The 13,239-nt window shown below is 37.8% G+C and overlaps 1 protein-coding gene across 1 annotated transcript in view; it reads left to right on the forward strand.

The window, feature by feature from the left end:
* The first annotated feature begins 3,765 nt into the window (after positions 1–3,765).
* Positions 3,766–13,239, forward strand: part of fryl (furry homolog, like) — a 47,331-nt gene continuing 37,857 nt past the window's right edge. Inside the window, exons 1-2 of the mRNA XM_025065293.1 lie at positions 3,766–6,222; positions 8,186–8,251. Coding sequence (XP_024921061.1) covers positions 5,994–6,222; positions 8,186–8,251 — 295 coding nt within the window. The 5' untranslated portion in view covers positions 3,766–5,993. The remainder of the gene's footprint in view (positions 6,223–8,185; positions 8,252–13,239) is intronic.

The following is a 13,239-nucleotide window of genomic DNA, read 5'->3' on the forward strand; positions in this document are numbered from 1 at the left end:
ACACCACTTAAAAACCTTGGGGTTTATATCTGGCAATAAGATAAGTATCACAATACAGGGTCAATGGTACGAGATACTGCAATATTTTAGGCACAACGATATATTGAGTTTTTGTTAACAATTTAAGTGTAGGAAAACTGTCAACATGTTGTTGCTATTACATGCTTAACATTGAGTTACTAAAATTGGAACAGAGTTCAAAATTTTTAATTGCTAGAGAAGAAATAAAAAAATGAACCAATGCCACGAATATTTGCCTGTCGGTTGTTAATTTATAAAAGATAAAGTGTTGTAGAATGTCAATACAGCATATCACTGTATCGATACCGTATCAATATTTGCTTACACCCCTACTAAATACACTTCAGTTACACCTCTTCTTTATTTTTCTATTTAAATTTATTGTGATTTTATGGTTAAGATACTCTGTGTGGGTTAACTCTGGGCGCTCCAATGAAAAATATTGTGCGAATTTTCTTTTATATGATTTTATCGTTTGGTCAAGTCAAGTTGTGAATTGGGTTTGAACTAAAAATATGTAACTAAAGTTGTAGTTTTTTCTTGAGCCTTTTTAAGCCACTATAATGAGAAAATGATAGAAATACAGTTTTCTGTAAGGACTGCAGTTGTTATGTAACTGCCTCTCTGATGTAGTCGGTAATCTTCAGATTATTACTCTCCTGAAGAGCTGGGATGAAACCAACAATGGAATGACCTTTTGCTTTGCTGTGACCAAGCCCAGACAATCAACCATTACCTCAGATGTCTCGTTTGTTCAGTAGAAGTAAAAATATTAGTAGTATGTTAAATTAAATGTACTTATATAATGTATTCTATACTATACTGTATACCACTTATGTATTATATTAGAATTATGTTGTTATAATATTTTATAGTCATTGCAAAATTGAAGGATTAAAATAAGGTGCAAAGACTGTTGCCTCAAATTGGTATCACATTTAAAAATTGAATTCTAAAGTTTTAAATATGTGTTAGATGTTTATTTAAAACGCTTTGCATTGTAAGAGCATTAAAAGATTAGCCTTTAATGTTTAGATTTAGGAAATGCGTTTAACCTTAAACATTGACGTTTTAGTCTGGTTTGTGTCATTGTCATCTGGCTAGTCATTAAAATGGCTGTGTTCTTTGTTTCAGATTCCTGTGCAGTGAAATTGTGGACCTTTCTTACTCTCCGCAGTAGCTTTTGCTTTATGGCCTTAAGGTATGCCACACTTGAATTAAGTGGGTTGAGTTTCAGTGTTCGTAGAGGTAATGGGATACACACTAACTCCAAGATAAGTTACGAACAGGGTGTTGGTATAACCTCTTTGTTTAGCTTAACTCCTGAACTGAGTTCTCACTCATTGCTCATATTATGCAATTGGTCACAGGAAGTCTAATTTTGTGTTCTCTACATAATGCTTGGTATAAAACGTATGTTTTTTTGTTTTGTTTTTTTTGTTGCAGTGAGGGAGAAAATACTTGTCGTTGTTTACACGTAATGGGTTTCGTATGTGAGTGAAGATTTTGACGCTTTAGTACATTTAAGGAGCACCTCATGAACTCTCCCGTTGCACAAACATTATCTTGTTATCATTATCACAGTGCTAAGGGTGTCCACTTAGTTAATGCCCTGTCGTCTTTGTTTAACTGACTGCCCATACATTTTTAAAGCTCTAAAGTTGTGGTACACTGACTTTTATCCTCTAATTACTATTTAAAATGTTATTGTTGCCTCCAGGAGTTTAGTGTTATCTCAGAAACGTACTCTGTCCAGAAAAGTACAAAAAGTAATATTTCTGTACAGGGTCTGGTCAGGTCACATTTTTTGACAGTGACAACCCAGGTTTAGTCAGGGCTTGACAGAACTGGTTTGTTCTGTTCGTTCTCTTACAGACAAGGTATTACTACCCCATATTACTGTGTTTAAATCACATGTGGACAGTTCCTACACAAATAAGACTCTTAGTGATTCCTCAGAACTGATCATTAAAACCCTAGCTGGTTTTATAACACAATTTACATATTTCCTGCGCATCTATTTGTCCTGATAACACATAGTCTGTGACATTGATCTTGTCTGTTTAACTGAAACAGATATAATGTACTGTAAGTGCGCATTTGGCTATAGCCGGATCCTATCTCATGTTGTCACAGAAGAACCGTGACAGACACATTTTAATATCAGGACTAAGGAGAATTTTCTGTTTTTCTGAGGAGGACACTTTGTACCCAGAAAAAAATTATATTATTAAATAAAGACATTTCAAGGTTATAAAGAAACATCATGTAAAAATTACAAAACCTATGGAAAAAATAAAAACAATGCTGAAAGCATTGCAAGCTAAATATAAATTAATAAATTCCAAATTAAAAATGCAAGGCATTGCAAAAGTGGGAAGATACCTGAAAAGCCAATTAGTCGTCTAAACAGATAATTAGTTAGCAAAGGTCAATGCAATGGTATGAATGATAGGGATAAATACTGTAATATGTTTAGCCTATACTTTACAGCTAGATGATTGTAGTCCTGATTATGTAATGAGGTTTTGTACCGTTAGAGGGCAGCACAATGTTGTTTTGACTTGTGGACGTAGGAATGTTTGCTGACATCCAGTGGTGGAGTTGTAATTCTAATTTCAGCAAACAAAAAGCAGTGAAAATGCTTGTAATAGGACAAAAAATGGTCTCAGCCACAACCCATTAGTTTTCCTGTTTTCTCCTGCTTGAAAGCAGTACAAGGCGGGTGGGACCCAGAAGGGCATAGGAAAGCTGCACATTGTTCCCAGGGCTTCCTCTTCCACATTCCTGGGTTGATAGGGATCTGGGCCTCCTATGCAGGGTTATTGTTTTAACTTAACAGCACCAGTGACCTGGCCCCAGCTAACCACAGCTGCTGCACTGACCATTGTGATGCACGGACTGAGTTATGGCTATGTTTGCCTGGTCAGTCATCACTTTCTCTGACAAATTTGAGATTCTTATAGATATTTCTAGTAGTACTGCGTATTTGTGATAATCTGTCTAAAAAACATTTGTTATATCAGCTTTAATTGAAAAAGAATTTCTGGAGAAGCAATGTCCATTCTTTAGTTATGCTGCCTTATTTCTGTTGTTAATGTGTAAAGAAGAATTATTAGTACATTTGTTGAACCTGATTCTGGGAAAATGAACTGTATTTACTGTATCAGAAACCTGATATCTCTGGAAAATAAGTAAAACCATAGTTTTGGTTTTTGCAAAGTGTTTGTCAGCCTTGCAGACTCAGGCTCTAAAGTGTTTTCTGGTGGCCTGCCATCAGTTCTTGCTGAGCATTTTCCTTTTCACTCAGCAATTTGGGGGCCTGTCAGTAGAATTCAGCAATTTGTTTTGTTTTGCTTGGCATGTTTTTGGCCAGCTGGCCTCTAGAGGGCAGAGTTTAGGGAAATGCGGTACTGTATTAATAATTTTATTACAATCTTTGTGCTTACTCTGCAGGCTAGCTTAGGTGCTGTACGGTTCAAATAAGCAGATGGAGTCTGATATTTGCAGCTGTCACAAAGACAACGAAGTGTGATTGTCTTTCACTTCCTGCTATAGGCCATATATAGTTTGTAGAGCGATGCAATTACATCATCTTGTCGACATTTTCTCACGCTGCAGGAGGTGTAAGCACTTTTTTTATTTTTCCCGCTACAACCACTGGTTAGTAGTTTGCAATAGTTTTTAAGACATTCGTGTAAAATATTCATGTAATCCTTATACTTCTGAAATAAAACAAATTTTATTAATTATAGGCATTTATATATGTTAATACTATTAACTGATATATGAAATTCCACTAATGCATAAAGTTTGACTATAAGTGGATGAGAAGTTCATCTTAGATTTTCTAAGTTGCAATGCTAGGTTTATTTAAAATTGTGATTTCATTTTTATAGGAAGTCATTGAAAATGGATCACGGCCCATTATCAAACTTAACCCCTGATTTTTATGTCACACCCCCTTGAATTTCCCTTTTACACTTTCAAAACTGCTTATGTAAATGTTAAGTATTTTCTAATAATTCTAGGTGTACTTGGTGTTAAGTCCAGCAGTCTTACTGTAAAAATTTCAGGTTTCAGGTCAAATTTTTTGAATTCAAGATTAAAACCATTTCAAAATTATCATTATCTTTTCTCTGTTCCTCAATAATGAAACAAGTGGTGAAAAAAAACTAGATCCACCCTTTGTCACATCATACCTTAAAGATAACAATCAGCGTTTTCCTTAACACTGACACTTCTGATATTGTTTACTTCTTGGTAGGATCCAAGCCTGTTAGTGAAGTTGTGGTTGCTGATGCATAGTTGGGGGGAGGTGGGTGCACACCACAGAGTAGAGTACACACTGCCAGATTGCTGAAGGCTATTAATCATCTTTTTTGTGCATGAGGCACCTGATCTATTCCAGAGTATTATAACTACTAAATACTATTTTTAGTTTGAAATAGTGCTATGCAAAGACAAACAACAAAGTTTCGTCTGGTTTGCAGAGGTCCCTGTTGGATATGTGTCATTTGTTTAGCACACTCGCCAACGTGTTCTTAATTCACCCTGGACCTTTTGCTAAACAAACAGTGTTGTCATTTATGTGTTTCTTGTCCAAAGATACTGCTTTTGGAGAGAGGGTGTCCAAAAGCAGTTCACTTTGAAGTATCACTGCAGCACAGCCGTCAGCCTTTTACATCACACTCGCGTAATATCAATGTTTACATCAAAGCTCGATAGAGTCTTCCTTGTAGTATACTAAAATGAACTTTGGACGAGTTTGTATCAGATATTGCAGTTATCTTGTGCACAGTTTATGGTGAACTGCAGTGATACAAAAGTGTTAACAGCTTTGCTCCACTCTGCTGCTACATTCATTTTTCATTTTTTGTGCTGTTATAGCCTATGTGGCTATAGATGGCTGGCTATGCTTGTTGCCTGGATGGCCTTTAAAGTTTTGCTCTTTAATAGAACTTGCCTCATAGATAATGTTTAAGCCTCCTGGGCTTTGAGAGAATCAACACAGTGTCAACATTCTGACTTCTCAGCTATGGTTGTTTCTTATTGTTTTAGCTTGCGACAGGTACCAACTGTGCAGTAATGCAGTGGACAGCAGTCATTTCGGTATTTCTCCATTGCTTCAGGACGTCTGCTTCTCTTCAGCATTGTCTAACATAAGTGAAAGTAATAAGTGATCTTGTAGTAAAAGTAGGTTGGCAGGAAACCAAACATGCATTTGTGTTTTTGTTTTGATGCTTACAAGAAAAAACATTTGAAATATGTTACGGACTATCAGTACATGCAGGTAGGTCAGTACTCTTAGCTTGGAGTTTTTGCTATTTCTTTCTTCAAGTATCTGTCAATCAGTTTTCTTCCTCCACTCCTGGCTCTATAAATTGGCAAGCAAACCAGGCTGACTGGGTGTGGCTGGCTTCTTCTCTGTTGTGATTGGCTGCTGGCCCAGGCTTGTGTTATCTCCTGTGAAACATGTTCTTGTCCCACCCCAGATAGTGCCAGGCACTCAAGCATAGCCCCACCCACTTGCAATTACATCACATCCTAGGAAAAGGGCCGTGTCTTTGAGTGTCTAACTCTGAAAAGACAGGTAATGCTGCAGTTTCTACGTACTAGCTGAGACCAACTACCGGTAGCGATGGCTGTATATATTCATCCATTCATTCATCCAGGTCATGGTTCTCCAAAGTCTGTGAGTCTGTAGCACCTTGCCTTGAAGTGTAGCTGAAGTTTAACCTTTTATCTAAGAGGCTTCTTTAGTTTTGCTGTTTAAAGTAAGGGTAATGGCCAGTGAGTCGATTTTTGACTGCAGCACATAGGTCACACATTGGCTCTCAAGCTGTCGCGTGTCCTTATGCTTTCTGTCTTTAAATGGGGAAGATGTGGCTGGCAAGTAGGTGTGGGCGAATGGCACGGCAGGGACTACTGGACATTACACCATAGTGAAATTAGGAAAAGTCTACCATAGCATGGAGTTCTTCAAAAGCCTGGTTCCAGCTGTCATCTCAGGAGAAGGGCCAAGTGATCATGGGGCAGCTTTGCCCAAAGAAACAGGACCACGACTTCTTCGCATTAAACGACTTGGCTTACTGGCGATGGGGCATACTATTGACGAAGATCAGGTTCATCCAGTAGTGGAGGAAGATCCAAGGGTTGGTTTCTCTAAGCCTGCTCGCAGTAACCGAACTGGTTTTAAAGGTACATCTGACTCACATGTACAGAGCTGTAGCAATTATCTCTAATGATTTTTGTGTATTACTATGTAACAAAAACACTGAAATTATTTTAGCAGTTTGTGTGCATGTTGATGTTGAGCTTTACTAACATGTAAGCAATAGTTGGCTTAACATCCTATTCCAAGATTGGTAAATTGGATTCATTCTCTTATTAGAACACATATGATCAATTCTCAGTTGTCAATGTATTGGACATGTAAACTGTCTGAAAACAATCTGTTGTTTATAACAGCAAAAAAACAATGCAAACAAGGATCACATCAATAGCTTTGCCAGAGCTAAGGCTAAAGAATAGCACCAAGATTTATTAACTTACTGTGAAATTTAGAGTTCTTGTTGTTTGTTTAAAAGGTTTTGTATCAGATTGATATATTTATTATTTATTCTTTCCTTTGCTTATTTTGACCGATCTTAACTTGGATCTGTGCTTCTGGTTAACTACTCGTTTTACTTTTTGTAATTCTTGAAGTAATTTTTGTACAAGACTATCTTTATCCTTAAAGCTGTCCTCCTGGCAGGTAGAGATGTAGCCAATCAGAAATCGTATGTTGGCAAAGGGATAATAAAACATTTAAACCTTCAAATATTTACAGCCGGCAATGTTTACTTTCATGAAGGATCTTCCTTTATTGTTCAATCTGTTTGTCAGACAGCCCAGTAAAGTTGATACAGAATAGATATTGTGGTTCACCTTCACATCCTGAACCAGTTGGATACTGCGAGGCCCAACTCCACCTTTTTTTCCAGGAAAGTTTTGTTTCCGCTCTTCATATGGTTTAGATGAAAAATATGTATAATTTCACAAGTACCTAGAATTCCCCTTGAATTACTTAACATTTTGTTTCTGGTGAAGTCCCAAGGCAACTAACTATATGATTCATATGTTTTGCTGCAAGATTCACCTGTTGGGAAATACATCTTGGACTCCATAATTTCTGCAGAACTATTTTTTGTTGGATAACTGCCCTTTGAGTCCCACATACACATGCTCTAAAATGCATAAAGACAACCTGCAATGATGAAGCTGATACCTTGTTATACTACTGGCTGACTGTATAGTTATTGATGAATATTGCATTGCAATGCACACGAGCAAGCTATTATTAAAGTGGGGTTCTGCACACTTAACACAGATTTATTATCCTGTTAAAATAATAAACTGAGTACTTCATGAATGCAAATATTTTACAAAAGCTAACAGCCTTAGTAGCTGAATCATCTAACCTACAATACCTCAGATTGCCTTTGTATGTGCTGATGGTCAGCTAGTGTGCCTGATGAAGTTAGTGTGCCAGTTAAGCTCAATGGCTCTGGTTTCAAAGGCACAACTACATTAGTTGTCGCTACTAAATAGCAGCCTTTCCCAGGTTGTGTAGAACGCACATGAGTATGGCTAAATAACAAATTAATGCTACTGTTTGCATAAGTGAAATGACAGGTTTTTGTTGCACTTGCTTATATAAATTCATCAACATTTCTATTTTAAGATCCAATTTTACCCTTATGTTTAATGGGCATTTGCTATTTGAATGAAATTCGATGGCCCTACATTACATCATTCTTGTTTTGACTTTGTATAGAAAAAAAGTAAATGTCCATCCAGACCAGAAGTTTGTACAAGCAAATGGTTGGATTTTTGTCATCCGTATGTGTGACTTTTTGTAGTGTTTCATGTTAGTGCATGCTTGCTCTGTTTGCTCATTGCTAAACCTTAGCAGTGCTTTCTATTCTGCTTTCTCAGCCTGTTATATGCTAAAAACACAACTTGTTTATAAGCATAACTAACTTACATTAAGGTCACTCTGTCCACGTTCATTTGATATGTTATTTTGCTGTTGTGTGACTTGGTGTTCTTCATACCAAGCTGCCTGTGTCAGGCGAGCTGTTTTCATTACACTTTCCATCCTTTCTTTCTTTCCAACTAGGAAACATCCTTCATTTAAAAAAAGTCTCCTTTTTACATCTTGCTGGTGGTGGCAAGGGTCAAAATGGTGAGTTGTGTTGAAGATGGCAATGTGATGACTGTATTAGTAAAGCTGAAGAGGGAAATAGATATTGGAATGGTGTATTCATTCTTCCGTAATTTGCCCTGTCTTTAAGTGAGCGCACCACTCCCTTGTTGCAGAACTGGTGCAGCCTAAGTTGTCTTTTAAGGTGGTGCCACTTTTGTTCTTTCATTTGCCTGTCTCTGTACACTCTGACATCATATATCTGCTGGTTGAACAGCTGATTTTTTCCAAGAAGGGTTTCATTGGAACACTCTGTAGTTAATGGGTGCAGTAGATTTCCTGTTTGTCATTGGGTGTGTTTGGAACATACGACTGAACGTGAGTGAGCAATAAAGGATTCAGCATCTTTTAAAAAAAATTAAGTCTGATTTCCAAATAGTCAGATGACAGAATGAAAGCACATCAATTCATCAGAGCTGCTTGAAGCAGATTGAAGCAAACAAACATACATTTTTCTGTCACTACTATCTGTCTTAAATGTGACGGGGAAGGTTGGTTGTAAGATACTGTTCTAACATATTTTGTATTTCAACATATAAAAATGGCACCACAAACAATGGTCCTTCCTTGACTCACTTTATCGCTTTCGTGGTTGGGTAGCCTTACTGTTCTGGTCCGTATATTGATAAATACGATATGAACATTTTACTCTCACTCCCACTGCCTGTTTTGGTGTTGTATTGTAGAGTTATAATATTTAAATATAAATTGCCTGCTTCTGAATCATTAAAAGTCTCAGTGCAGATTGCATAGCTGTGCTTCATATCCAGACTGAAGTGATGCTTCTAAATGGTGTGTCCTCTGCAGCCTAAGAATCACTGGGGAGGTCAGGGATTGAATTACAGCTCCTATCGATTATTGTTCCTACCACTGCCCTTCAGAGAAACCAGGACAGGAAATGCATCCTCCACCCTATGGGCTCCTGGGAGAAGCAGCTCTCCTACACTGTCTGCAGTTAGGATGACCAGTTGTCAGTCAAGGCTTTTATTTGGTGAATGGGGCGACCCTAACTCCTCATAAATCTACATTTAGTTAGGAATATTTGATCAGTGAGCTCTTTTTTCCAGGAAGTGGGTAATAACGTAGTTTATCAGATGCTTTCAAGTTCGTCTGCTCTCTGGGCTTTTAGTGTGTTGCTGAATCTCTGAATCTACAAATGACAAACCTGTTTTACAGAAAAAAAGTACAGTGGTTTCAGAGATGAACATTTGGATGGTAATAGAAACTTAAATGTGGTGTTTAAAAAGAACATAGTATATGATAAAAAGCTTTTTATCTATGCTGAGTACATTACACTGTTTTGAGGAAACCTTGAAAATTGACTTTATGGTCTAAATGTAGTGTATTCATTTTTGTGTTGAGTAAAAAACAACTATCTACCATTCTCTACCAGCTACTGTTCAAATATTTAAATTCTTGCAATAATAATTTTCCTAAAAAATGAACATTTGAACTGATTTTTGACTGTAGAGACAAACCCCAACCCAAAGAGAAAATGATGGCATTGTTCTGACTAATGAACACATCATATCTGTACACTGAACTATTTCTAGTAAATGTGGTTTAAAAAAGGTTGTATTTCACAGTTATAACGAAACGAAACCAGGATAATTTCATTTTCTGACTAAGGATGTGGGTAAATTTTGGACGGCTTTTTATAACATGCACATGACTGTTGAAAACAAAAATGTTTGTTTATTAGAAGGCAGTGTTTCACAGTGGAAGCCTGCATTAGGGCAACACCAGCCAAGGCTTGACAAAGCTGCTGCTGTTGTATTGTTTGTTTGCCATGAGCTCTGCCTCATTCTGCATAACTTGTGTAGTGGAGGACATGTGACACTGGGGAGAAACTGAAGGCGAGGGAGAAAGCAAGGCTAGACAAAAAGAAGACAAAAAGCAGTTGTCTTTTGAAGACCTCCCAGCGCTGTTCCTTGTGTTGACAAACTGCCCTGTGCTTCACTACACATTTACTTCATTTGTTGGCTACGTGTGTAGATGCCTAATGTCATGTGGACCTGTTTTTATGTAAGTGTGAGCAAGAAAATAGAAGCTCAAGATGAAGATCTTAGAGTTTCTTCATCACACAAAACCCTGAGCTGTTTGTTCAGTAATACACTGAGTATCATTCAGTGTGGTACTGGGACTTGTAGCCTTTGGACGGAGTGATGTAATGCCTGTGATTCTAGCGGGTGTGAACTGTTAGGTTAGCAGAGATATAGATAAACTATTATTGTTATTGTACTGTTCATGGATGACAAACACAATGCCCTTCCATGTCACGTAATTTGGACCGTTGAATTTGAATGTACTTGATGTACTTTCCAAGTGCAAACCAAGAACATTTTACGTTGCGTTTTTTTAAAAAAGCTTATAATAGATATGTTTTATTACTATTGGGCAAGAATCTAAATCATTGTTGGTCTTATGAATTTTTTTTTGTTGTTGTTCAGGTTGTCCTCCCTTTTTCCTTTCTTTCTTCCATTCTTTCCTTTCCCTCCTACTGCAGTCTGGGATGACGCATCAGTATTGCTGTGGAGCTTACAGGAAGTGTCGTTTTGATAGGCCAGTGGAGAATCAGCACAGTAGCAGCACTGACATGCGTATGCATTGCTGAACCACAGCCAGGGAACACTCGCAGCATTTTGATGACATCACCCACCCCCACACTTTGCTTCTGTCTTCCTCTGTTTGCTGTTAAAACAAGCTCTCGCTCTCTCAGTGAGAAAAAAGGGCAGGCATCGGTAAAAGAGCAGGAGCTCATTGGGAAGAGGAGGGGCTGCTCAGCAGCAAATGGGAGGAAGAGAGTTTAGAGTGGAGGCGGAGGGTGGCTGAAAGTGCTATAGGGCTAGGACTGGTACACACATACACACACAGGAAAGGAGAAGAATAAGAAGAAATATTGCTGTTCATTGTTCAGACTGATGCGTACTGTACTACAGCTTTTTCTACCGAATCGGGGACAAAAGTTTTTACACAGTTTTGTCCTTGGCCTTTCTGGACTTTTCACTGCTCAAGTGGGAATGAGGCACTGTGTGGATTGGCAGAGCAGTAGGCACTGAAGCGGAATACTTTTGTAACTTGCCAAGCTATGATCTCTTCCGTCTTCTGCCAGCATAGGTTCATTTTTTTTGTCAACTAGGTGGCGCAAAAAAACTTACCAGTTGGGGCCAATTGGACCATTTCAATGAGCAGCTGTTGACACTGTCATTCAGGATGATGTCTTTCACTAGCACCTGTGGAGGATAGTATTCAGTGGAGACCACTGACAAGTGTGAGAGGCGTAAAGAAAATTGTTGTTGTCTGAAGAACTCAGAATGTTGGAATGCTAGGAGTTTTTGACATGGAAGACGGAGAAGACTTGTAATATTTGTGCCTTGTGGTAAAGCCTCGTTTTTTGTGAGACACCATGCTGAGCCTGCAGGATTCAGTCTTCTTTGAGATCAGCATCAAATCCCTCCTCAAGTCTTGGAGTAGCAGCTGTGAGTACCCTTCCAAGGTTGCACACATGTTTACATACCACACTTGGCCACTAGACTTATCTGCCACGCACAGCCAGCAGAGCATTTGTACAATCGGATGCCTGTATGCAATTCATGCTGAAAGATAACCTATCTGTTCCCTGTACAAGAACGTAGTTATTAATGGAGTTGTCAGAATGACTGATTGTGTTTAGTTCAGGCTTGGTCTTGTTTCTTGGATATATATGCAGGTGGCTGCACCTGAGATCCTCATTCAGCAGTCTACCGCACTCTCCTCCGCTCATTGTTGTACTGGCTCCTAGTTGTCCCTCTCATAATGTTGTTATTGATGTGCTTATTCATAACACGGATCGGGCTGCTTTTATTCTTTCTGAATCTTTTGTAAGGTACTATGTCTTTTTATTTTAATCTCATTCATATCATCTCATTTATCTGGGAATTTACTTTCACTGTCCCGTTCTCTTCAAAACAAAACATTTCTCTCTGCAACCTGATTATTTTACACCCTACATTTATAACCCCTCTTTTCTTTCCTTCCTTTCCTTCCCAGCTAATGTTTCTACACTATTGATCGGCCGTCTAGTTCCCTCCTATTATTAGCTTTCCATACAGTGCATATTGCATCAAAAGTTGAAAAGGCCGATGCACTTCAGTCTCATTGAAATATAATAATAGCCAAAGATTGGTGGCTACAGTAATCTCAACTGTCCAGGTTTTGAACATGATTCATCACTTACTTTATCATTGTTTAAATATATATACTTGAAAAGTTATCTGTTGTTATATTAGTTGGAAAAGAAATACTCAAGAGGAACACTTGTCTGGAATGAAAAATGTTAAATAAACCTAAAGATCCATCAACCCAACATGGACATAAACAGCTATATGCTGATTTGTGATGCATCATCAAAGTTTTTATACTTAGCTGATTTGTGATGCATCATCAAAGTTTGGTGTATACTTAAAAATGCAGTTTCAAAAGTCTGTTTCAGGAATACATAAAGGTGTATCAAAGTAACCAATTATTTAACTTTATACAAATAAACAATGGAATTCAATTCATCCCAGAACTATATACTATGTCTGCCACGTAACTAATTTATGTACCAGACATAATTGGATTGGTTACTAGTTTTACCAAAGCCAGAGTGTAAAATACTTTGCATTGCAGGGTATCTGATTAGGTGCCATATTATAATCAAATGGTGATCTGTAAACAGTGCTGTAAGGGAGTAGTTTTGTTCTTAGGGACAGCAGTTGGACTAAGGTAAGTGTACTGTATCCTGGATTGTTGCGATCACAGAATTATCATGCCGTCAGATTTCCCTATATAATATCCTCCAGAAAAGTATCATAAGCTCTTTGAAATTATGTTTTGCGTTCTATTCAAAATCGTGATCCATAAAATGTGCTTGTCATGATGTTACACAGGTTTAAAAAAGACACGAACATTTGAATATCACTGTCTTGGTTAGAGTAAAAACACAACTC

The sequence above is a fragment of the Cynoglossus semilaevis genome, chromosome 2 (genome assembly GCF_000523025.1).
Source record: "Cynoglossus semilaevis isolate Cse_v1.0 chromosome 2, Cse_v1.0, whole genome shotgun sequence".
Lineage (NCBI taxonomy): Eukaryota > Metazoa > Chordata > Actinopteri > Pleuronectiformes > Cynoglossidae > Cynoglossus > Cynoglossus semilaevis.